The 22,316-nt window shown below is 44.4% G+C and overlaps 1 protein-coding gene across 3 annotated transcripts in view; it reads right to left on the bottom strand.

Moving 5' to 3' along the window:
- Positions 1-11,416: 11,416 nt before the first annotated feature.
- HRAS (HRas proto-oncogene, GTPase) overlaps positions 11,417-22,316 on the bottom strand; it is a 78,815-nt gene continuing 67,915 nt past the window's right edge. For all 3 annotated transcript variants that reach the window (XM_084857291.1, XM_084857269.1, XM_084857280.1), the window contains 3 exons: positions 22,054-22,213; positions 17,817-17,941; positions 11,417-13,516 (listed from right to left, as the gene is read on the bottom strand). In XM_084857291.1, the coding sequence (XP_084713417.1) occupies positions 17,822-17,941; positions 22,054-22,213 (280 nt within the window). In that variant the 3' untranslated portion in view covers positions 11,417-13,516; positions 17,817-17,821. The remainder of the gene's footprint in view (positions 13,517-17,816; positions 17,942-22,053; positions 22,214-22,316) is intronic.

Below are 22,316 nucleotides of genomic sequence, written 5' to 3'. Positions count from 1 at the left end.
AAAACAAAAAGTAAAAAAAAAAAAAGTGCGTACGCAAATGGCGGCGGCCCATGGGCGCTGCCATTTGCGTTCCTTATTTTGGCACGTCTAGTCTACGTAAAGATTTACGTAGACTACGGCGAAAATAAGGGCACGCTACTTGTGTTGCCCTTATTTTCGCCGTAGTCTACGTAAATCTTTACGTAGACTAGACGTGCCAAAATAAGGAACGCAAATGGCGGCGCCCATGGGCTGCCGCCATTTGCGTACGCGCTTTTTTTTTCTTTTCAAAGTCACCCGTGATAGGCTACATGACGATTTACGTAGCCTATCACGGCTGACTTTGGAAATCTAGCCGTGATAGGCTACGTAAATCGTTACATAGCATATCACGGGTTTTTTTTAGTTTTGTTTTTTTGCAGTGGCGGTGGCGGCAGCCGGTCGGGAGACCGGCCGCCGCCCCAGCCCGTGACGAAACGCTGCCGAACCACTGCCGGGACCCGCCGGCGGGAGGGACATTCGCCAAAGGGAAGTCCTGTCCTGGGGGGGGTGGCGGTGGTGAATTTCACCGCCGATTTCGGGGGGCCGAATGCGTTGGCGCTCAGCCCCCCGAAGATTCGGGGAGAAGTTCTCCGCCATCCCTAGTGTTACATCTCTAGCTGCTGCACCATTGTTGAAAAATTAACACATCTCTGTGTGTATCAATCCTTCTAGGATAATATTTTAAGGCTAAAGATCAGTAGCCTTCGTTTTGCTCATTGGCTTCTAGAGCACACAGAGAAGTGTTAAAAGACTATTGGAAACCAGCAGTGGTTTTCTTCAAAGCGTGCACAACTCCTGTTTGCCTTAACTGGAGTTAAACTTAATAGGGACAAGGAGATGAGGTTCTGTTCAGTCAAGCTCTCTCTCAGATAGATAGATAGATAGATAGATAGATAGATAGATAGATAGATCTGAGAGCCAGTGTAGTGTAGTGGTGAGAGTGACGGACTGGGAGCCGGGAGATCCGGGTTCTAGTCCCCACTTGGCCATGGAAGCTCACTGGGTGACTTTGGGCCAGTCACAGACTCTCAGCCCAACCTACCTCACAGGGTTGTTGTTGTGAGGATACAACGGTGAGGAGGAGGATAATGTAAGCCGCCTTGAGTTCCTTGCGAGAGGGAGAAAGGCGGGGTATAAATGCAATAAATAAATAAATAAATAAATAGATCTATATCTGTACCTGTATATATTCCGCATACACTCTACCAGCCTGACCTTTCAGTTCCTGTATCTCTCTGTATCTGTACCTCCTTTACCTGTCTAGCAAGGTGGGATCCAGCATTCAGAGTGATTAAGGTTGTCCTGTAATGCATTCTTTTCAAAGATGCTTTTCTAGGAACGCTTCATACCTGTCAAATGCACATCCCAGTAACACCTACGTGCCTTGAACCTCTAACGCATATTTCCCAAGAACAGCTAATTGACAATATATGCTCTGAGCAATTGTAGCAGGTGAGCTATGGAGTTAGCTTAAGACAGGAAGAAAGGAGTGTCAGGCCCCTGATAAGCCCTACAGCATTGCACATCAAAATCTTAAGCCAGGGGTGGAGCACCGGTGGCTCTCTAGATGTTGTTGGACTCCAGCTAGCAAGGTCAGTGGTCAGGGATGGTGGCAGTTGTATCTGACATCTGGAGGGCTACTCATTCCCCATCCCTGCTTTAAAGCTTCAGTTGCAGAGAACTCCCACTAGTAGAAATAGGAGGTCTTGCTCCACCTGGGTTTGGCTACCAAATAACATGGTGAATAGGGCTGTTGCCCTAATTAAAACTCAGATTTTTAAATAATTGTGTGTATTCCTTCTAGTGTCACACTGTCCCTTGTATAAACCTAGACGATGTCTGACTTTAAAATGTCTGTTTTCTGGAGCTCATATTGTTGCTAACCTGGAGAAAAAATGCTCTAAGTACACCCAGACATGTCCCTTAAGCATCACAACAACATAACATCTCAAAATCAGCCGCTAAACTTCTGAGGAAGGATATGGTTCAGAAATAGATCATTATGATGGGAAGCTACAGTGCCTATCGGTATGCAAATGGTTTATTTCAGGCAGCAGAACCAGTTTGGCTTGTCCTTTCATGTTCCTATTCTTCTCTGTGCACATATCTATTGCAGACTTCCAAAGAACTGCACAGGAAGAACAAGGGGCACGTCAGAACAAAGTGAATTGTAATAGTGCAGACTCTGGACCAAATATAACTGAGAACAAGTCATTCTCTCCCAGTCCACATGCTTGCCAACTGTTTGCCTTTTGGATTCTCATTCTTGTCACTAAACATCTTTCATGTCAATGGACAATAAGAAGGCAGCTCTGCACATTGGAGCCTTTCCCTTTCTATTAGTCTAAACTGGAACATTCATGTCTCTTCCTGCCCCCCTGTCCCCACCTCGATACAGTCTCTTTGGTCACATACTGGTGGCATTAAAGTAGGTGCTGCTTTTAAGAGCTTTTGGATGAGTCTTTGGTTGCCCATCCCCCCAGGGCTGTACTCCCTCATGTCTTCCCACAGAAATAATAGGATGATAAACAAAAGGGGAGGAGGAAAACACTGTCCCCGTTCACATGTAACAATGGCATATTGAGGGTTAATCCACAATTTGCCACAGCACATGCCTGGTGCATGCTGCCACCATTCCAAATATGCAACCTTCGATTGGCCCAACTGGAGGTTGCTCCATGACGTCCAACCCTGGACACTATAGGTCAATCATGGGTTAAACAACCCAAAGTTAACCTAACAACTGTAGGTTAACTTTGGGTTGTTTAACCCATGATTAACCCATAGTGTCTGGGTTCAGACATCATGTAGCAATCTCCAAGCAGGCCAACTGACGTTTGTATAATTACAATGGCAGCGGCCCACCACCCCAGCAAATTGTGGATTAACCCACAATTTGCTGCTAAGTGCAAACCGGGTCATTGTAGAGGGGAGGTGGCCAGCAGCTGTGGTGCTACCCTGTGCCTTGCTCTTTTTTTAAGCTGTATGGCTGTATCCTCCATTAGAGATTTAAGAGACCATGCAACAGTATAGGGAATTAAGATGGTAAAAAAAAAAATCTGTTCCACCACCATCGTGCACATCACAGGCCCTGTTCAATATGTACTGCAACATTAACACTAACTGCCTTAATAGTGATTTATTGCATTAGCTGACCAGAATCACATTTTCCCAGCAACAAAATTATTTATAACTGAATGCTCAGAAAATGTGATGTCCCTGCATCAGAAGTGCTACCTTGAGGGGAAATGTTTGTATCTTCTAGAACAAAAGGAGTAACAGCAGTGCATGAATTGCTCATTAAACTGACGGTGCAGGAAGGAAGGCTCTAAGGCAGGGGTGGGCAACTAATAACCCTCCAGATGTTTTGACCTAAAAATCCCTCAGCCCTCATCATTGGCTACGTAGCTAGGGCTGAAGGGCATTGTAGGTCAAAGCATATGGGGGGGCGCAAGTTGCCCACTCCTTGCTCTAAGGCTTTCAGCTTTTCCTTTGATGGGATATTTGCTAGAGTATAACTTTGAGCTAAGGCCAATGGAGCTCTAAGAATAAGAGTTGACTGGATTTGCTATGGAATTTTGGCCCAAAGAATATTTATCTCAGCATGCAATCCAAAGATGCAGGATTCTTTAGTCTCCTTGAAACACACCAAGATCTTGAAAGTTTCTAGCTGCAGAGAGTTTCATTTCATCAATCAAATTCCAAGTGAGAAACAGCCTTGGTTTCTCCTTCTCAAGGCATGACACTTTCTCTGTAATGTTGGTCAAGCCAATAACCCCAGCAACCCGGACTTCACCACAGAAAACACTCTATAGCGTTGCATGACCTATGAATGATGTGTAAGATTAACTGGGAAAACCTCTAATTGGCTCCATGATCCTACTGAAAGTAAGGAAGATGCCATCTCGAGGATGAGACAGGATGTCCGCCCATTTGTTCACGCATTAGGGGTGTAACTGTCTTATTTACATTAGGAATGTAAGGTATACAGAGGCTTTAGTTACACTGCATAGTGTACTGTGAAAAGGCTTTCAGATAATAGTTGTGCAGGTGCTAGTAAAACCTGAATGAAATAGATAGTAACTAGTGTTAGATGTCTTTAAAATGTAGCATTTTCCTAGCAGTATAGCCACCAAAGTAAAAACAAAAACCTGAAAACTGGTGCTTAAGGCTTCCCAATATAGTCTCTGTGCCAGAGGATGTTTATTGTTCATATGTTCAGCATTCTCCAATATGTTAAAACCCAGATGGAAGCAAATTCAAACAATTTCTAAGTCATCAGTGCTTTCCTGCATTATCTATCTCCAGTTACTGTCTAAAGGCGCAATCCTATGCATGTTTAGACAGATAAAACACCTACAACTCCCAACATGCCCCCAGCCAGCAAGGATGGGGGCATGTTGCACTGTAAATCTCGCTTCATCTGGGGACTTGGTTGTCAAGCTCATGCAAACAGCCAAACCCCTTTCTCCACCAGTGACCTGTTCCAACTCTAGTTTGGATGCTGCTATTACAAATGGAAGATAGGGGACGAGGGCACAGTACTTTCTTATGCAGCTCTACTTCCTCCCAGACACCACTTTAATCCAACCAGCATATCCCATGGAAATTGTACTAGGACTAAATCAAAAATGAGGGAGTCCGAGCAATGGAGGACATGAGGAGGTGCCTAACTTGGTGTACATACCAAAAGTTCTTCACCCTTATCTTGAATTTTAGCTTAGTGAGACATATAGGTAAAACCAATTTTGTAATGGTTTCCCAGCACCACAAATATCCTGATGAAAGTTCTGGGAGCTTTAATGAATTCTAAAGTGGACTTGAGTGCTAAAGAATTAAGTTGAGAAGCCTGGAGAATGAAGAGAGGGTTAGGCAATGCCAGAGACTAAAATAGACTCTGAATAGGATGCAAGCAGAACCAGTACAATGTGTATTATGTGGAAAGGGTGGTCTCTCTTAAGTGGAGGTAGTTCACTGATGTGGCAATGTTTCATCACAGTTTTAAACTGCATCTTGTTTTCTGGGTTTTCTCATCTGGAGATCACCTGTCATGAGTTAGGAGAGGAGCAACTTTTGTTCAGTATTCTGGCAGCATTTGAGATGTTATTCAATCTACATAGTACCCTTGTACAAACTAGACTGCCATGTGCAGGAAGCTACCTGGATTTCAGTCTGGATTTCAGCAGTGTTTAGCCTTTGTATTACATGAAATTTCATGAGGTAAATATTTTCCACTTTTGGATTTACCCATGTCCAGCTGAGACATAATGAGCTCTACAGCAGTTGATGGTGTTTTGTCCTGATGCTATTCTTTCCCAATCGGGTTCACCACCCTTTGATCTATGAGCACACTCCTAATGTAAGTCAAGACAGGGCAAGTACAACATCTGCCTTGAACTAATGTGCAAGCTTGGTGAAGAGCAACTTGACCTGCCCTTCAGAAAATAATGAGTGGCACCTAGAACATTCCTAAGTAGGGGGAACAGAGCCAGTATTATTTCAAAAACTCAGGAAAATGACACACACCTCACTTGATCCCTAAATGGGGTGTGTGTAGCTGAGATGTACTTAGTTTTAAAGTCCAGTGTTAACTAGGAGTTGGTCAGAGCCAACCCTCTTAGCACCAACAGTGCAGTCTCTGGCAGGAATTCAGCACAGGGATTCTGGAAACTCTCCCATTGTTGAAACTTGTAACCGCCGCAGTTCAATACATTGGTCTTTTTTGTGCACTTTGATAGCTCTGCTGCCATTGTCCTTTTTAATTTTATATTTTAATGCTATTCTTGTTTACACTTCCAAGAGCTTATTCTGTAACTCTATGTACTGTATTATTGCTTTCATACATTTTTATGTACATGCTTGGGGTGGGCAGGTGAGGGGGTAGGGAGTGCAGAACAAAAATCATTCACTTTTTTACATTGTCCAAAAGAATTGTACATAGTGTTTAAATGCTGTGTTTTACATGGTTGTAATAACAGTTAAACTTTAGCACAAACTGCTGCAACTGGATTATGTACTTGAGATAAGGGAATTGCTTTCTTTGTTGCCTGCTTGCCCCTTCTTGTGCTGAGCTTTTGAACTGGGGTGAACAGCACTATAAGGTTCCTAACTTTAGATAGCTATTGTCTTTTCTCATCTAATCTCATCTAGTAACACAAATACTAGCGTTCTACTTCTCCAAGTGCTTTGTGCCGAGAGTGTTGAATAGTTAATAGCATTCTGCAATCTGTGAAGCCATGGACTAAAGCAATAGTCTTCACTACTGGGTTGCAGCCTGACAGAAGTAGGGCTGCAACACCACACTACCACCATACCAATATATGGTAAAAATGAAGAACTGGGCCCCCAAATGCTCAATAGGGGTAAGTTGGTCCAAGGTTTGAAATGGTGAAAATGTCTGGAGTAAAGAGACCAAGAATGATGGTAAGTTGCAAATTCTTTAGTTTTATAGATTAGTGCCCTCTGGTGGACTCTGTCAGATGTTTCATCTCCACATACACCTTGGATGGATTTTGTTTCTCTCGCATAGGCAGCTAATTCCAGCTTCTATTTTTGTTGCCGATACCATTTGGAGATAGTAGCCAATGTAAAAGATGAGAACAACATGTCAGGTTCCTGCTGCATATGGTGGAAGAAATACCTGAAGCTGCCAATTATGTCTTGTACCCCTGCTCTGTAAGTAGCAGTTGCCATGTTGGTCCCAAAGGACAGAAAATCAAAATGGGTTATGGCATATTGTATTTGACCAAATCAAGTTAATATAACAGTATGCAAGCTGAAAGGAAAATGTTTGTCACTGCCGCATGAAGGCCACTTGAAATTGCTTCTACATAGTGAGACATTTCTACACTCACCATGCATGGTTTGTCTTTACACAGTTACCATACTTATCCTCAGCTTTTATGGGCATGGAAATAAACCATTGCGAAGAGAAAACTCTCTGGAAAAGACCCTGATGCTGGGAAAGACCGAAGGCAAAAGGAGAAGGGGACGGCAGAGGATGACATGGCTAGATAGCATCACCGATGCAATGAATATGGACTTGAGCACGCTCCGGGAGAGAGCGCAGGACAGGAAGGCCTGGCGTGCTATGGTCCATGGGGTCACGAAGAGTCGGACACGACTGAACAACAACAACAAATAAACCATGCAAGTAGGAAGCATAATTAGGTACCCACCTGTGAATGGCTTGCTGCATGTGGGGTAGTTGAAACAGTCTGACAGGTAAGGCAAAGACACACTGCACATGTCTTACGTTTAGCTTACGAACAAGTGGAGAAAGGGGGCATGTGAACAAAGCAAAAGCCTTTGAGGGAAAGAAAAATTGTTCTTCGTGTCCACTGAGGGTAATGACATAAGGTGCAATAGTTAGGAAGGTAAAGTTGGTCTACAATCCCTTCTGTGAAACCAGTTCACCAGTGCAATGAGGGCTGCTTGATAGTGACATTTTAGAATATATGTAGTAGTTTCCAAACTCATGCCTTTGGAAGGTAGACTCTTGAGAACTTTTCTCATTGGTGTTCACATTTCCCGCTCATAGGTATACACAGGTGCAGGAATACAATAGATGTGTGAAACATCCTAAACTGCCTGGGGAGCTTATGAAATCTCATTTCACGGAAATTTTCGGGAAAGGTATCCATCAGAGAGATGCTTTAGGCCTGAATAGGATATAAATTTTAAAGGGCGGGGGGCTGAACAAAAGCCCACAGTACCTTTTCAGCATAGGCCTAGTTGCCTCAAACAACCAATGAGGCGTTAAACCTGTGTCTGCACTTCAGACACAGGACATTACTTTCCTGCACATAGAAACTGGATGTTTGGGAGAAGGGTAGGACAGAATCATTCTCCTTGATGTGCAAGTATATGTTGGGTTTTTATTTTTCCCCATGGGGAACATTCCAACTTGTGTGCCCAGCTAGAGGTTTACCACCTCCACTATAGTTCAAAACTAGACCTTTCCCTGTAAAAGTTTCAGAAAGTGTATTCAGGTTAATGAAAATATCCTGCTAGGTTAAATTAAAAGATAAAATTCTAGCTTATTCTAGTAGGCATACTGTGCTTGATGAAGGGCTTATGTTTTACCAGAGTATTTTAGAAATTGCTTAATTACCATTACCTTACTGCAAATCACAGTTTCTCCCTTTCCAGAACCTTCCCAAACTTGAGCAAAATTCCTCTGTTAAGCAAGCTTATTAGCTCTTCCAATTCAGTCACCAGTGAGGGGTATCATTAAAGTTTGCCTCTTCTCAGTAAGCGCACTACAGCAGGCAGTTCCCCTACACAAGTTGCATTGACACCAAGAGCTGTGGCATTCCTACTATTCATTTTGGTAAGCTGTGAGCAAGAAATGTTCTTGAGTGCTAGAATCAACATGCAAATTTATCTCATCAGTGTAGTGGTCTTTCTCATAAAGTTTGGGTAGAAAAGAGAAAACAGTCATCCAGCAGTGATGCCTTTCTTACCAAAGACAGGGCATGGTAGAGACCGCTGCAACCTCCACCGACCTGGCCAAAAGTACATTCAACACAATTCTGCAGTTGCTTATAGGGCAACTAAAACTATGTTGTGGTACTTTAAGGGGTAACAGATTCATTGTGTCAGTTTTCACAGGATAGAGCCCAAGCCCAATCCTTCAGATCCATGAAATGCTAGCCTCAACAGATTTTATTTATAAAACACCTCCATGCATGAATTTTCTCAGTGTGTATACACATGCACCCACATACACATACGCAGAGAAATGTGAGAGTTTTTCCTGTTCTCAAATATTTTCTGAGAATAGCACTTCACAGATATGTGCCATATTAAATCTATTGGCCTTTAAGGCTGCAGTCTTATGCACACTTAACTGGGAGCAAGCCCCCATTCTTTATTTCTATACTGCCCAATAGCCAAAGCTCTTTGGGCAGTTCACAAAAATTAGAACCACAAACCATAGCATAAAAAATATAAAATACGAAAGCTTAAAACCACAATATAATAGTACAACCAGAATAAAACCTAGCAGCAATGCAGATTTAAAACACCAAAGCTAAAAGACTAGGAAGCTAATACCTCACCTGGTACCCAAAGGAGTACAACGTAGGTGCCAGGCAAACGTCTGTAGGGAGCTCATTCCACAGCTAGGGAGCCACAGCAGAAAAGGCCCTCTTCTTAGTAGCCACCCACCTCACTTCCTTTGGCAGGGGCTCATGGAGAAGGACTGCTGAGGATGATCTTAGGGTCCAGGCAAGCACATATGGGAAGAGGCAATCCATTAAACTCAATGGGACGTACCCAAGTAAGTCCCATTAACTGAGGTTAAATCAATTAACCTGAAGTTAGCTGAGGTTAAATAAATTAGCCTGTCTTGGCAGCTAAGTCTAAGATAAACTTAATTCACCTGTTACAAACCCATTTTCTCAAATGAGAAATATAGTGTGATGAACAGCCATAAGGGGGCACTGTCTACAATTTGGATTTTGAGATTGGTTTCAGAATTACTATTCTCATCCTCCCCACCGCTGCTTTGCCAAGGGGTGTAGTGATCCTGTTGCCTGTGTGGTTAATAAATCAATGCATTTGTCCTAAGTAATTGATTCTAAATGGGGCACGGAGCAGACTCAGGACAAAGAACAATGCTTAGGGCTATTTTTAACTTGGAGTAACAGCAGGACAGAAGGCAAGGCACAGTGGAATGGATGGACCACATGATAGTAGGGTTTTCTACCCCTTTTTGTTTAGAAAACCCCACCACATCAACAGTGGCTTGCTCTAATCTTACAGAAATGTACTAAAGTGACTAGAGCTACAGCAAGGAGGAAAAGTTCATTGTTCACGTGTCTATGCAAGCCTAACCTGTTAACTTGAGTGCAGGCAGCATGCTGAGCTCTTTTGTTTTTAAAAGCAAGTTTCTGATCCTTATAACTGTAAAGAAGTGATTGCAAATGTGGAATTCTGGCTGCTTTAGCCAGGATCTGCATGATGAAGAAAAGGAAACTTCCTATTTCAGCTTCACCACTAACCGGTAGAGTGATGCTGGATGGACGGACGGACAGACACAGTGCTCTTCACCTCCCCATGAGTGCAGTGGACATGGTGAGGTAGGGGTTGTTTATTAGTGAACCTTCAACCTCGGAGCTGGTTTATTGGTAGAAATATAGTAGAAACAATCCCAGGGGGAAGGGAGGGGAGAAACGATGTACAACACGTTGAAATTCTCTTTTAGAGTAAGGAATATACAGTTTGCAGCCACGAGTAGATGGAGACCTCTAAAAGCTTCAAACACTATCCTTTCCTTTAAAGTAATGCTGTAGTATCTGCAGTTTGGAAAAAACACACACATTAAGAACACAAGAACCACTGTGCCACACCAAACATTTATCTTCTCCAGAATCCTGTTTCCAGCTGTGTGCAGCCAAGTGTCCCCAAGCACAACAACCCCAGCATTTATCAAGTGATCATCTACACCCGTTCTACAGCTTCATTCTATAAGCCTACCATGTAGGAGTACTCTGATTCAATCATTTAGATTGCCCTGCATAATGCTGACTATATTGTAAAAGCAACCACCACTGGAAGGGCTACGCAAGGGCCATCAGCACAGTTTTGTCCACATTTACTTCAGAGTATGAAAAGTATTCACAAAGCTGTAAGTCATTTCTTTCTCCTTTGTGGCAGCTGCTGCTGTTCCATAATAATACTGAAGCTCAATTAGTATAACAAATAGCAATACAATAGCTGAGCATTCACTATAGGCTGCATCTGTACCTACCATCGAAGCAGAGCTGGAAGCATAGCCAACACGTGCCCGTGTGTGTGTATAAGATACATGTGTGCATGCAATTCAGCCTGTAGCAATGGCACACCTGTTTATATGCAAGGAGGCATGTGACTGAACTCTGCACTGGTAGGTGGTTTTAAGGTGTCATCATAATGAAGGTGCCTGCTTGTTTCAAGAATGCTTCCCACAACCTCCAGTTCAGTACTAAAACGGTGAACTGCCAACATGGAATGTTGTTTCAAGGAGTCCCATAGCAGAACCTGTCCCCATTTCTTAGTGTTACCTGCTTTCCTAACCTCAGCAAGTGTTCATCAGAAACCTTGTAAATGGCACTAAAAATGTCGTGCATATTTTCCCATCTTTCCCAAAATTTCCAATTTTGTTCTGAAAACCCTGGGGAGGGGAGAACAGGTTTTTTGTGAGAAGCCCACTGGAGGAGAGAAAAAGAAAAGGAGGTGGCAGAGAGAGAGAGAGAGAGAGAGAGAGAGACAGACAGACAGACAGACAGACAAGGCTTTGGCCCCACCCATCACTAGCATGCTGCCCTTGACAGAAAAAAGGCTCCTCACCCCACTGTAATGAATAGGACTGATCCGTAAGTGTGTGTATAAATAATTTTTCATGACATCATGTATCATATTACAGCTCATCTACTCTTGTTACAAAGTAGCAGCTATGAATGCGACCCAACAGTCTTCCAAAGACAGACAGGGTTCAAGACGGTCAGAAAAAACTGAAAAACCTTGGACAGGGTAAAGATAAATCAGTCTGTTCTAAGGTGTGGTGGAAATGGTTTGATTGCCGCTTTCCAAGGCATTTGATTTCAGGGGAGAAAAATGTGTGGCCAAATCACTGATACCACAGCCAGAAGTGCTAAATCTGCCATCCATCAGTACAGAGGAGGCAGCTTATTAACCCACGGGAATGCTGGATAAAAGGCATCAACCAAGGGAGATGCGACATGTGAACAGGCCTGGAATTTCAAAATAAACACACCTTTGAGAACAAAACACTTTTAATGACATTTAAGGCTATGTTTGGGTTCTCTTTTACACCCCCAACACTTTTTAAAAATCATACGTGTTGCCTAATTATTGGAAGGGAATGATTTTCCATCATTCAACCAGAGCCAAGCACCTGGTTTTGCTTTCTTACTGGAAAAACTTTTAATTACAGCAAGTATAATTGGTACAGTCACAGTAATACAGAGGAGCTGCCACCTGAAGAGCAGGAACTGGAGCTGTGCATGCAGTAGCGTAGGCACAGCGGCTGCAAAGGAAAGAGGAGGTCAGAGCAGGAACAAGGAAACAAGCTCCGGAGTCTCCAGAGACCAGCTCCACCTCCAGGAAGTACACAAGTTTTGCAATAAGCACATCAATGAAGTCAGCCCGAGCACAGGCAACAAGCGTAAAAAACTGCTCAGAAAAAGGGCCAAGCTTACAACAAACAGGAGAGCCAACAAGTGACCATTTCTCACCCACTAGATATCCCTCCCTCCTACACCATCCCATAAGACACAATGGTTTGGAAGAAAGAAAGGAAGAAAAAGATAGTATAGCTCCCCTCCCCAGTGCCCCCAAAGGGTAAAAGGAGGGGCTATTTCAACCTCAGCCCCACCAGGCAAATAACAAAATAAAAGTTGGGCTCAGTGAAACACATGGGTTAAGAGTTGTAGAATCAAAGGTCCTTCACTCTCTGTTGACATGTTGCTGTAGAGTCATTTATATATTTACACATACACACAAGTCCTCCCAGCGCCACAAAATAAAAAAGTGACATACATCAAAGAAATGCTATCTCCTCCCCACGGGGATTTTTGAGGATACAAGCCAGGCCTGCAGGGAACTTTCACCAGACAGAACTACTTCTCTCTGCAAGGACAACCCTCTGGGTTATTCTAGCATAGGGGAGAGTAACAGTGGCCACGAATAAGAGAATTAACTACCTTCCCTGTTTACACCAGGGTAAGCCAACATGGGCAGGGGTGAGTGGAAAACAGCTCCAGGAACAACAATTTGAAATTAGAATGGAGCCTGTTTATAAAAGAGGTATTTTTAATGTCTCCCCCTATCCCACCTCCCAGCCACAGAAAATGGTTGAGACCCCTTGAGAGCATTTAGCTTTCCCTACCACTATGGAATGATAGGCAATGGCAGGTGTAACTTCTTCAAAGAGGCTTGATCTTCTGCAAACAACAGCTAGCCTTCTTTCTGAGATACAGCCATTCAACACAGAAATTATACATCTGCTCCCTTTCTAAAATGCCAGGCCCACCCACATATTGAGCCAGTCTTTGCCCCCTGATAAGCTGAGCTCAAACTGACTGAAGGAACAGCCCACACCCCTGCTCTGCCTGGGCCCCCCTCCCCTCTGCCAATGCCTGCTCCAAAAGAACAGGCAATGCCAGTCAGTCCTCTGGACCAGGGACAGTGATGCAGAAACCAGTGTCAAGACCATCTCATAATAATTTACTGCGATTCAATCTGTGGCTTTGTACAAGTTGCTGGGATGGGAAGGAGGCCAAAAGGGAAGAGAAGGGATGTTTAAAAAATAAAAAGAGTTCATTGCAGGCCTTGGTGAAGTTTTGAGACAGTCCATGCGGAGCTCTTGGGGCCTGCAAACACCATCTTGTCTGTCCCCTTCCTTTGAATCCATTTGATTCTTCTTTCACATCGCCTCCATCTCCGCGCTACGCATAGTGGAAACCCCTCCAAGTCACTTTCTGGTCAGCTGGAACAGAGAAAACAGGAATTAGGACAGCCCACCATTCCCTTAAAAAAAGAATCCCAATACATAATTGATTTCAGAGCGCTTTAAATAAACAGACACACACTGTTTTTAAAGAACGAGGTTCTGCAGAGAAGAGATCATACTGCATTGCTTTAAAACTACTCCGGGAGATAGAGAGAACTTTGCTGAACAGGGGATCTGCAGAAAAGACCGTTTGCTTTGGAGGAAAGCAGCTGTGTACCAAGTTTTTCTTCAACTTGCTCTTGCTCAAGAATTGACTGGCTTGGTCTGTGTGGGTGCGGGGGCCCTGAGGCACATTACCACTCACAACTGCACAGCCAGTGCATAGCAACAGCTGCCTTAGTGCAGAAGGGGCTAATACTTAGAACAGGAGCATTATGCTCTGTTACAGCTGGGTCTTCACAAGCAGAGTTTATGTAGCCAGTAAAAAGCGATGTACTACTTAGCAGCAGGGGCAAGCTGCTTACTGCCAAGTCTATTTTGGGACTGGTTTGGTGGTACTGAACTTACTTAGTAGCTACTGAAAAGCCAGTCCTTTTTGACAATTGCCTCTATTTCTCCCTTTCTCCATATCAGTGCCTGGGAACCCTGGATGCTTCCAGATGAGGCTTTCTTCTTGCAATTGCTCTGCCTCATTCACTGAATTTTACAGGGCTCCAGACGCGGTTGCTTTCCACTCATAATCCTCCTGTGTTTTCCCACTGCTACTTCCAACTTTTTTTCTTTTCTTTTTTTACCATGCTAGGTATCCTGGTCCTCAGTTATTTAGGGCTTTGTATGTTAACAGAACCTTGAACGAGGCTTGGTAGCTAATAGGCAGCCAGTGCAGTTCTTTTAACAGAGGTTTAATGTGAGTATGGCTGGGTGTCTCACTCACCACCCCTAGCTGGTGCATTGCAGTAGTCTTATTGTGAGGTCACCAGTGCATGAGCCACAGTGGCTAAGCTATCCCCTGGGCACAGTTGATGCTCCAGCTGAAGTTGGTAATAGGCGCTCCCGGCCACTGAGTTCACCTGGGCCTCCAGTGACAGATGGATCCAGGAGCAGCCTCAGCCAGGGACCTGCTCCTTCAGAGGGAGTGCAATGCCATCCAGAACAGGTAATTCCCAGACCTGGGAACCACTCACTCATAGGGTCTCTGTCTTATCAAGATTCAGTTTCAGTTTATTAGCCCTTGTCCAGCCCATGACTGCATCCAGACACCGACCGGTTCAGAATGTGCACAGTCTCCTAACTGAGATGTTGTAGAGAAACAGAGCTGGGCATCATCAGTATGCCCTAAATCTCCTAACGGCCACTCCCAATGGCTTCATATAGATGTGAAACCATCCTGGGAACAAAATAATGCCCTGTGGCACCCCACAGTTCAACTGCCAGGGAGCTGAGGCACAGGCATCCAGTATTATTCTCTGGAACTGGCCTGGCAAGTAATAGCTGAACCAAACTTCATACACAATTCTAATATGGGACACTTGTAAAGTCATGAACTGTGAACTGACAGCATGCCAAACAAAAAGGAAAAGAAAAAAGAGTGAACCTTCCATATAGACTCTTTATATAAAAGCGGCTGGAAGATTATTCCTGTGAATGACCCCACTGTTCCCCTGCCTCCCCCCAGCCCCCATTTACTACACACCACACTTCCTGCGGCCTTATCTCTGGTTAAGTAATTCTCCAAGTCTTATGGGGTCAGCTTGCTTTGTCAGAAAGATGCTGTCCAACATAAAGCTGGATCCCACTTGTGCTGCAAATAATTAAGGGGAAACCAGCTCTCATTTCCTCCTCCACAAAAGGGAGCCGGGACCACACCTACAAGTGCATTGCCAAGTTATGCTCTCCTCACTGGCAGCTTTCTAACAAGAGAGAGTTCAGAATGGCCAGAGCTCTACATTTCCACACACAATGTAGGTAGTGCATGGGACGGAGGAATGAACGCACACTTGGCAAATGCAGGGCTTTCTCCTCCCCACAGCCTTTGGCAGTAGCATCTCTCCCGGGCAGGCACTTTAAGGAGCGTTTGAGATTCATCTGTGCACTTTCAGCAGCAAAAGAACAGGAAATAACCCCCCACCCACCCAACTCACATCCCCGGCCAGAGGAAATACTATCAGACATCTGGATTATTTGCACATCTGGAAACCCCCCTTAATAACAATAGCTGCCCTAGGTGCAGCTCAAGAATTGAGCCTGCTGGGAGATCCCAGCTGACTTACTTGACATCCATTCACTCCTCAATTGTAATGTTTTGGGTGGAGGGAAGCGTCGTTCTCATTTTTTATAAAGAAACATACTAAATCCTGTTTCCAGAGGAGAAGGAGGAAAAAGCTCTGCTTATTTCTCAACTGCTAGCCTCTCTCCATCAGAATTGCTAGATTGTGCAGAATAAGCAACAATGCCACATTTTAAAGGTTTTCATCCTACCTATTTTCATCCTATAAATACCTCAATATTTATGCATAGAAATCAAAAGGCCGCACCTCTAACCAGGAAAGAGAGTCACTGCAGACACCAACAGAGAACTTTCTTCAGATGATCCCAACAGCATGAACCTTTGCTATGGGGCAAAGCTAATCTCAATATCTGAGGCTGTCTCTGTCTCCCTGCTGCCCCCACCACCTGCATCCAAGGCCTAAATTCCCTCTCTACCTCTATTGCAAGTTGTAGCTTCTATTATTTTTCTCTGAAAGCGTGGGCGATGGGGGATAGTAGATGTGTGGAATCAAAAAAGGCATTCCAAAGTTATATATCAAATAGTCAAGAGTGTATGGCCTTGCTTACCTTTATTCCAGGCCACCTGGATACCGGGGAGGGAGGGATCTCAATACACAGATGTGGCAGACTATGTTAGACTCCCTGTTGTGAATCTATATACCCAAGGTAACTTTTAGGTAACTTACAGCATAATCCTATGGATGTCTGCTCAAAAATAACCCCCACAGAGTTCAATGGGACTTATCCCAGGATAAGTGCATTTAGGATTGCAACCGTAAGGGCAGATAATGGAGAGTTCTGCTATATGTCTCTCCCACCACTACTGTATAAAGGCTTGCGTGTCAATGCTCATCAATAGTGTTGAGTGTCAATAGCAAAGAGTGTCAACATCTCAAGAAGTGTCAACGCTTGTATTTTGAAAGACCATCTTCAAATCATTCCAATATATTTTCTGTTTGTATTTGAGTTGAGAAACAGTTTACAGTGCATCAGAATATGAATTTAAAATACTTGAGTATGGAAAGCTGCCCAGCTCTAACTCTACCACACAGAAGCTCTGAAATGGCCACTGACCATGCCCAGGCACAGTCTCTCCAGCTACCACTCAATCCAGGACAAATTTAGCCTCTTCGCTGATTCACACATGTGCTTCATACAGCTTCCATAAGAAAGAGGCACATTACAGTTACGTCTAAGGTGTGGAAGGACCGCAGTGCAACCACCACCTAAGATGAGCAACACACAGTGCTGCAGTGGTAGATTTTGCAGTGCAGATGCTCATCAAGACTGCCACTATAGCCATGCCACTGCAGCTGTGTTGATCCAGTTCTAACCCTTTTCATTTGCTAGGAGCAGGTCTTTTATAAAGCTAATGGCCTTAAATTGTCCATTCGAGACCAGGCCACCCCCAAAATACTTTGCGCATTACCACAGGGATAGCTCAGAATTATATATTGTTGCTGAGAAACTTGTCTCCCCACCCCGGTCCAGCTACTGTGAGGATTTCAGCTTAGCTCAGAGAGAACAGGGAATTCTGAGAGTGGTGGCAGATGACATCAGCGTCCCCTGCTAATCAAAAAGTCCTGGCACTGCATCCCTGCAACCCCACTACACCAGTAGCAACAGGAAGCACCATGCAATTGGGTGGGGCAGCGATCAAGAAAGAAGCATTCAGAATAAGGAATAGAGCTAGGAAGGGCTGAGATAGATACAGAAACTCTGGTTCTAATCAAAATTATTTATAAAGGCAAACCTATTCTTGACAGTCTTGTTCAAAGCATCTTCTCCGAAGAATCCTGGTTGGTTTAATTGCTTCAAAATTGTGCAGCTTGCAGTCCGTGTTTGACAAGCCCCATCCTACTTTCCAAAATACTTGAGGGAAATCAAATTTATAAAGATGAATAGCTGAGGGAAAATACCCACTGGGAAAATAACTAAGGAACCGAGCTTGTTTGCCTTTAATTCTCACTGCCTCTGGCCTGGTCCCATTCAGGAGGCAAAAGGAACTCTGCAGGCACTTAACTGATGTGCATAATTGGGGGGGGGGGAATTTTCCCCAGTGACTTACCTTGGTCATGATATTACACATTTACAATTCATGCAGCCTGGGCCACTTTCATCCGGGGGATTCAATTTGCGTAGTTTGTGCTGCCGGATCTCCCGCACTAAAGTATAGAAGGCATCTTCAACCCCCTGGAAGAGAGCAAGAGAGTGTCATGAACACAAATCATGCACGAAAAAGAAACTTCAAAGGGTCTATTCAAAAGGGTTGCTAACAATACCTTCCCCACTGTTGACAGGGGTAGTTTTGAATGTGTGAACATAGCTAATGTAGTGTGGAAACCAAGTAATGCTACTTTTCAATGTGAATTATAAAGCTTTGTAAAGGTGGGTGTTTCGATTCAGAAGATTTGGAAGAGACACACATTATCCCATTGTTGTGAACTAGTACAAATGCTCAGCTCAGGGCTGTTCACACACTCATTTCTTCACATAAGCAGCTGCGCTCTGTGTTTTTCATGTGCCCAAGATCACATGGAGAAAGCAAGTGTAATCTAAGTCAGGGGTGGGCAGAGAGTAGGGCCCCATCTACATGGCACCACTTTCACTCCCCGCCCCATCGCAACTGCGCAGCACTGCAGCTTTGGATTAGCTTCTGTTGGGATACATTCGTGATTTACTGTGCGCTTCCCTAACAGACTCCGCCATGCCCTTTTTTTGCCATTCTACTTTAATGCGCAGCTGTGCAGCCCTGTGACCATGGGGGTGCGACACCTCAGTGGCTGTTTTGTATTTTAGGGGTTCTGTTGTGTCTTTGTGTCCCTCGTTGGGTAAAAAGTGGGTGTTCTGCGCTCCTTCATTTCCACGCCATCTGTTTGTCAGTTCCCCAGCCTGAGACTCTCACCTACCCATCCCTCTGAAATGGAGGCCGGAGAGAAGTTGGTCCTCTCCCAAGACACCCCCCACCCGGCCCTTGGGCACTGAGTCTGAAAGCAACCGTTGCGAAGATACAAAGCTGCAAAAATGTGCAAAGGTGTGATTAAATAAATGAAAATGCCTCTCTGTGCCTCTGCAACTGCACAGCTGCGAAGGGACAGGGGGGAGTGAAGGGGCGTCACAGAGTGATGCAAGCACTATGTATGCCTACAACACGCCCTCTGTAAAATGCAAAGTAGGTTTAGGGAAGGGACAGATAGCTCGCAACCGCAGGGAAACTGACAGCAAACCAAAAGTCCACTGGTTACCAGTTGTTTTCCGGGCCAAATTCAAGGTGTTGGTATTGACCTTTAAAACCCTATACGGTTCGGGTCCAGTCTACCTTAAGGAGCACCTCCAGCAACACCAGGGATGCCGCTCAACGAGATCAGCCTCGGAAGGCCTTCTGTTTGTCCCATCAGCCAGGACAGCTAGGCTGGTGAGGACTAAGGAGAGGGCCTTTACTGTGGTGGCCCCCACTTAGTGGAATTCCCTCCCTAGTGACCTCCGCTATGCCCCCTCTTTGATGAGCTTCCACCAGGCTTTGAAAACCTGGCTGTTCAGGCAGGCATGTTTTGTTGATTATGTTGTATTTTGTGTTATTTGTATTGTACGTCACCTAGAGTAGCTGGGTAGCCGGCCAGATGGGCAGCTAATAAACCTAATAAATAAATAAATCACATCAAAACATCTCCTCGGAAATCCACATTTTCTGGGAGAAAACCACAGATGGCTGCAAAGTGGCGACTGCGTCATCTGTCGTGAGGGACCTCGAGTCACAGCTGCCCTCGAGTAAAAAGCTCAGGTAGATGGGGCCCTGGTCTCCAGATGTTTTGGACTTCAACTCCCAGCATTGCTGACTAGAGATGTGAAGGCCCAGAAAAAAAACCTGGAAAATTCAGGGAGGAAAACATGTCCCCCCGCCTGAGGACCATTTTTGCTTTTTTCTGAAAAACTGAAAAAATTAAAGATCTTTGGATTATGAAATATTTTCTTTTAGAATTTAAGACATTTATATATAGTTACTCAGCCTTTACTCCCTCCAAAATGATTACTAAAAACTATGTAATAAGAATGCTTTTACAGAAAGACTAGAGATGTAAAATGTCTGGAAATAATGAAGCCACAGGGAAAATATTTTTAATACTCTCTGTAAGATTCCCAGCATAGTTAGTTCTTTCATTCCTTATTAAAATTATTGATCTAAAGTATATTTTATTGATAGACATTTATGCTCATCTTCCCAACATGTGAGTAGAGTCACCACTGTGCATTCTTGACAGTAAATGTGCATTCTTGACAGACGGGTTTTGTTCTATAGCATCTTGTGTTTCTGATGCTGTAGCAGTCATGTAATGTAGTTCTAATCTATTCAGACAATTAGAAATGTACCGAGTTTATTTTTAAAAGTTTTAAAATATAATGATAATTTTATGAGCAAACTAAATCATACATAAAATAACTTTAGGAACAGAAAGGCTGCTTTATGTTTCTAAAGCTGCCCTCCAGGTGTTCTGGTCTACAGTGCCCAGCATTCCTGACCATTGGCCATGCTTCCTGAAGCTGATGGGAGCTGAAGTCCAAAATATCTGGAGGGCACCAGGTTGGGGAAGGCTGTCTTAAAGCAACAAAGTGACTTTAGATCTGTAAAGAGCTCTACAAAAGTACTGCTTATTTCCCCGCAAAATTCCTTTTTTTACCCACCCACCCAATGTTCCCCCCCCCAATGTCCCCCCAGCCTCAAAATTTCTGGAAATGTTACATCTCTGTTCCTGACTATTGGCATGCTGGTAGGGGCTTCTAGGAGTTGAAGTTCCAAACATCTGGAGATCTACCTTCTGCCCGCCCCGTTCTAGGCTGCATGTGAATACAGCTGGCACCAATCCCTGTGATCACAGCAGTCCTTTCCCCATCTTCTGCAATCAAAAGGATTGTTGCCAGCAATTATCTGTGCACTGCTCATCTAATATCCCATTTCTCCACAGAATCACAGGCTAAGTGGGCCATGAACATACCACTGGGAGAGACGGTTAACCGCATGGACTAGTCACAGGTGGCTGCTGCAGCTGGGCAGAGGGAAGAGGTTGGACACACAGCACAGCCTGAGTCCCTAGAGCACCACCTTCACCTCTGGCTTAAACTTCACCTTTGCCACCACCAGAAGACTGCAGCTCAGCCAGACCACTTGCCAGCTTTCTCCCAGCGTCACCCTAATAGAAATGAACAACCTGAGCCCAAGCCTGCTGCAATCCACAGTGCTGTCCCTCGTCCCGCGCAATGCTCAGGGACCATCAGCAGAGGCTATACAACTTGCTGCACAATTAACAGCTGGAGCTCTGGCAGCCTGACAGCAAACGTATGTTGTTTGCTCAACAGGGCCATGTGCCAGCCTCACCACTGGCGGGCAGCAACTGTAGCCCTGTCTGAAGGGGAAAGGTAAGCGCAATAGCCATCCTTTTGCAGAACACAGAGTGGTAAGCAGACTGCCGAGGGAGGGAAGGCGACAGTCTTCTGTCACAAGGACAGTTAGCCAGTTTCCCTCAGCCATAGCAAGGACTGAACCACCAGCAGGAGGAGGTTTCTAAACTTGGAGGCTAAGATGTGACGTTTCTGTTTCTCCTGTAACTAAATAATTATTTATAATTATAATTATTTATAATTCACACTGAAAAGTAGCATTACTTTCCACACTACATTAGTCTCAACACTCGGATATACCGAGATCTAAGTGATCCAGGGAGGGAAGAATCCCCATCTCCTTCACATGCATGAAGATGCAGAAATCCTCTACAGCAGGGTAGGCAACCATTTGGGGCGCATTTGGCAACTTGAGAAACTGTTCAGGCGCCAAGACAAAATGGCTGCCATGGGAAGCACAGAAAAAGACAAGTAACCTGCCCAAAGACTGAGTACAAGGCAGAGGTGGGGTCTGAGTCCCAACCTGCTAAACAATTCCTTTGAACACACAGTTTTCAGTGCCAAAAGAAACCTATTTCACTGAAGGCAAACTCTGCATACATACAGGCATACACATGTGACTTTGCTTTGAAGCAATCCCAGGTGCCAGTAAGAAAATGTGTTAATTCTTTTTAAAAGTGGAAGAGGTAGGGCACCTTGGTGGGCGGTGAAAAAGGTGTGCAGATGCACATTGGTGCCCATGGGCACCACACTGCCTACCCGTGCTCTGCAGAAGCTTAGCTTGATTTTCACATGGGAGAATCTGATGACAACACACCATGACTGGACTTTCATGGGGAGCACAGACTGGATTCTTCTGTCAATTCCGAAGGTGGGGAAAGGGATTTCATTCACATTTGCCAACTACGTACCTGTCTAGTTTTGGCTGATGTCTCTATGTAGGGAATCCCATAACTCCGAGCCAGCTCCTGGGCTTGCCGCGTTTCCACAGTCCGAGCTGGAAGGTCACACTTATTCCCCACTAACACCATGGGGACATCATCAGAGTCCTTCACTCTCTTGATCTGCTCCCTTCAGAGGAGAAACCAGAAGTGAGGCACATTAGTAAAAGGCCATTGTTGGCTGTATGGAGGACCTTATTTTAGGAGCCTGAACAGAGAAGATGAAAAGAAGC

Source organism: Heloderma suspectum, chromosome 1, assembly GCF_057233095.1.
Source record: "Heloderma suspectum isolate Gila_16-S chromosome 1, 16-S_ref, whole genome shotgun sequence".
NCBI lineage: Eukaryota > Metazoa > Chordata > Lepidosauria > Squamata > Helodermatidae > Heloderma > Heloderma suspectum.
This window is presented reverse-complemented; position numbering and strand designations above follow the sequence as displayed.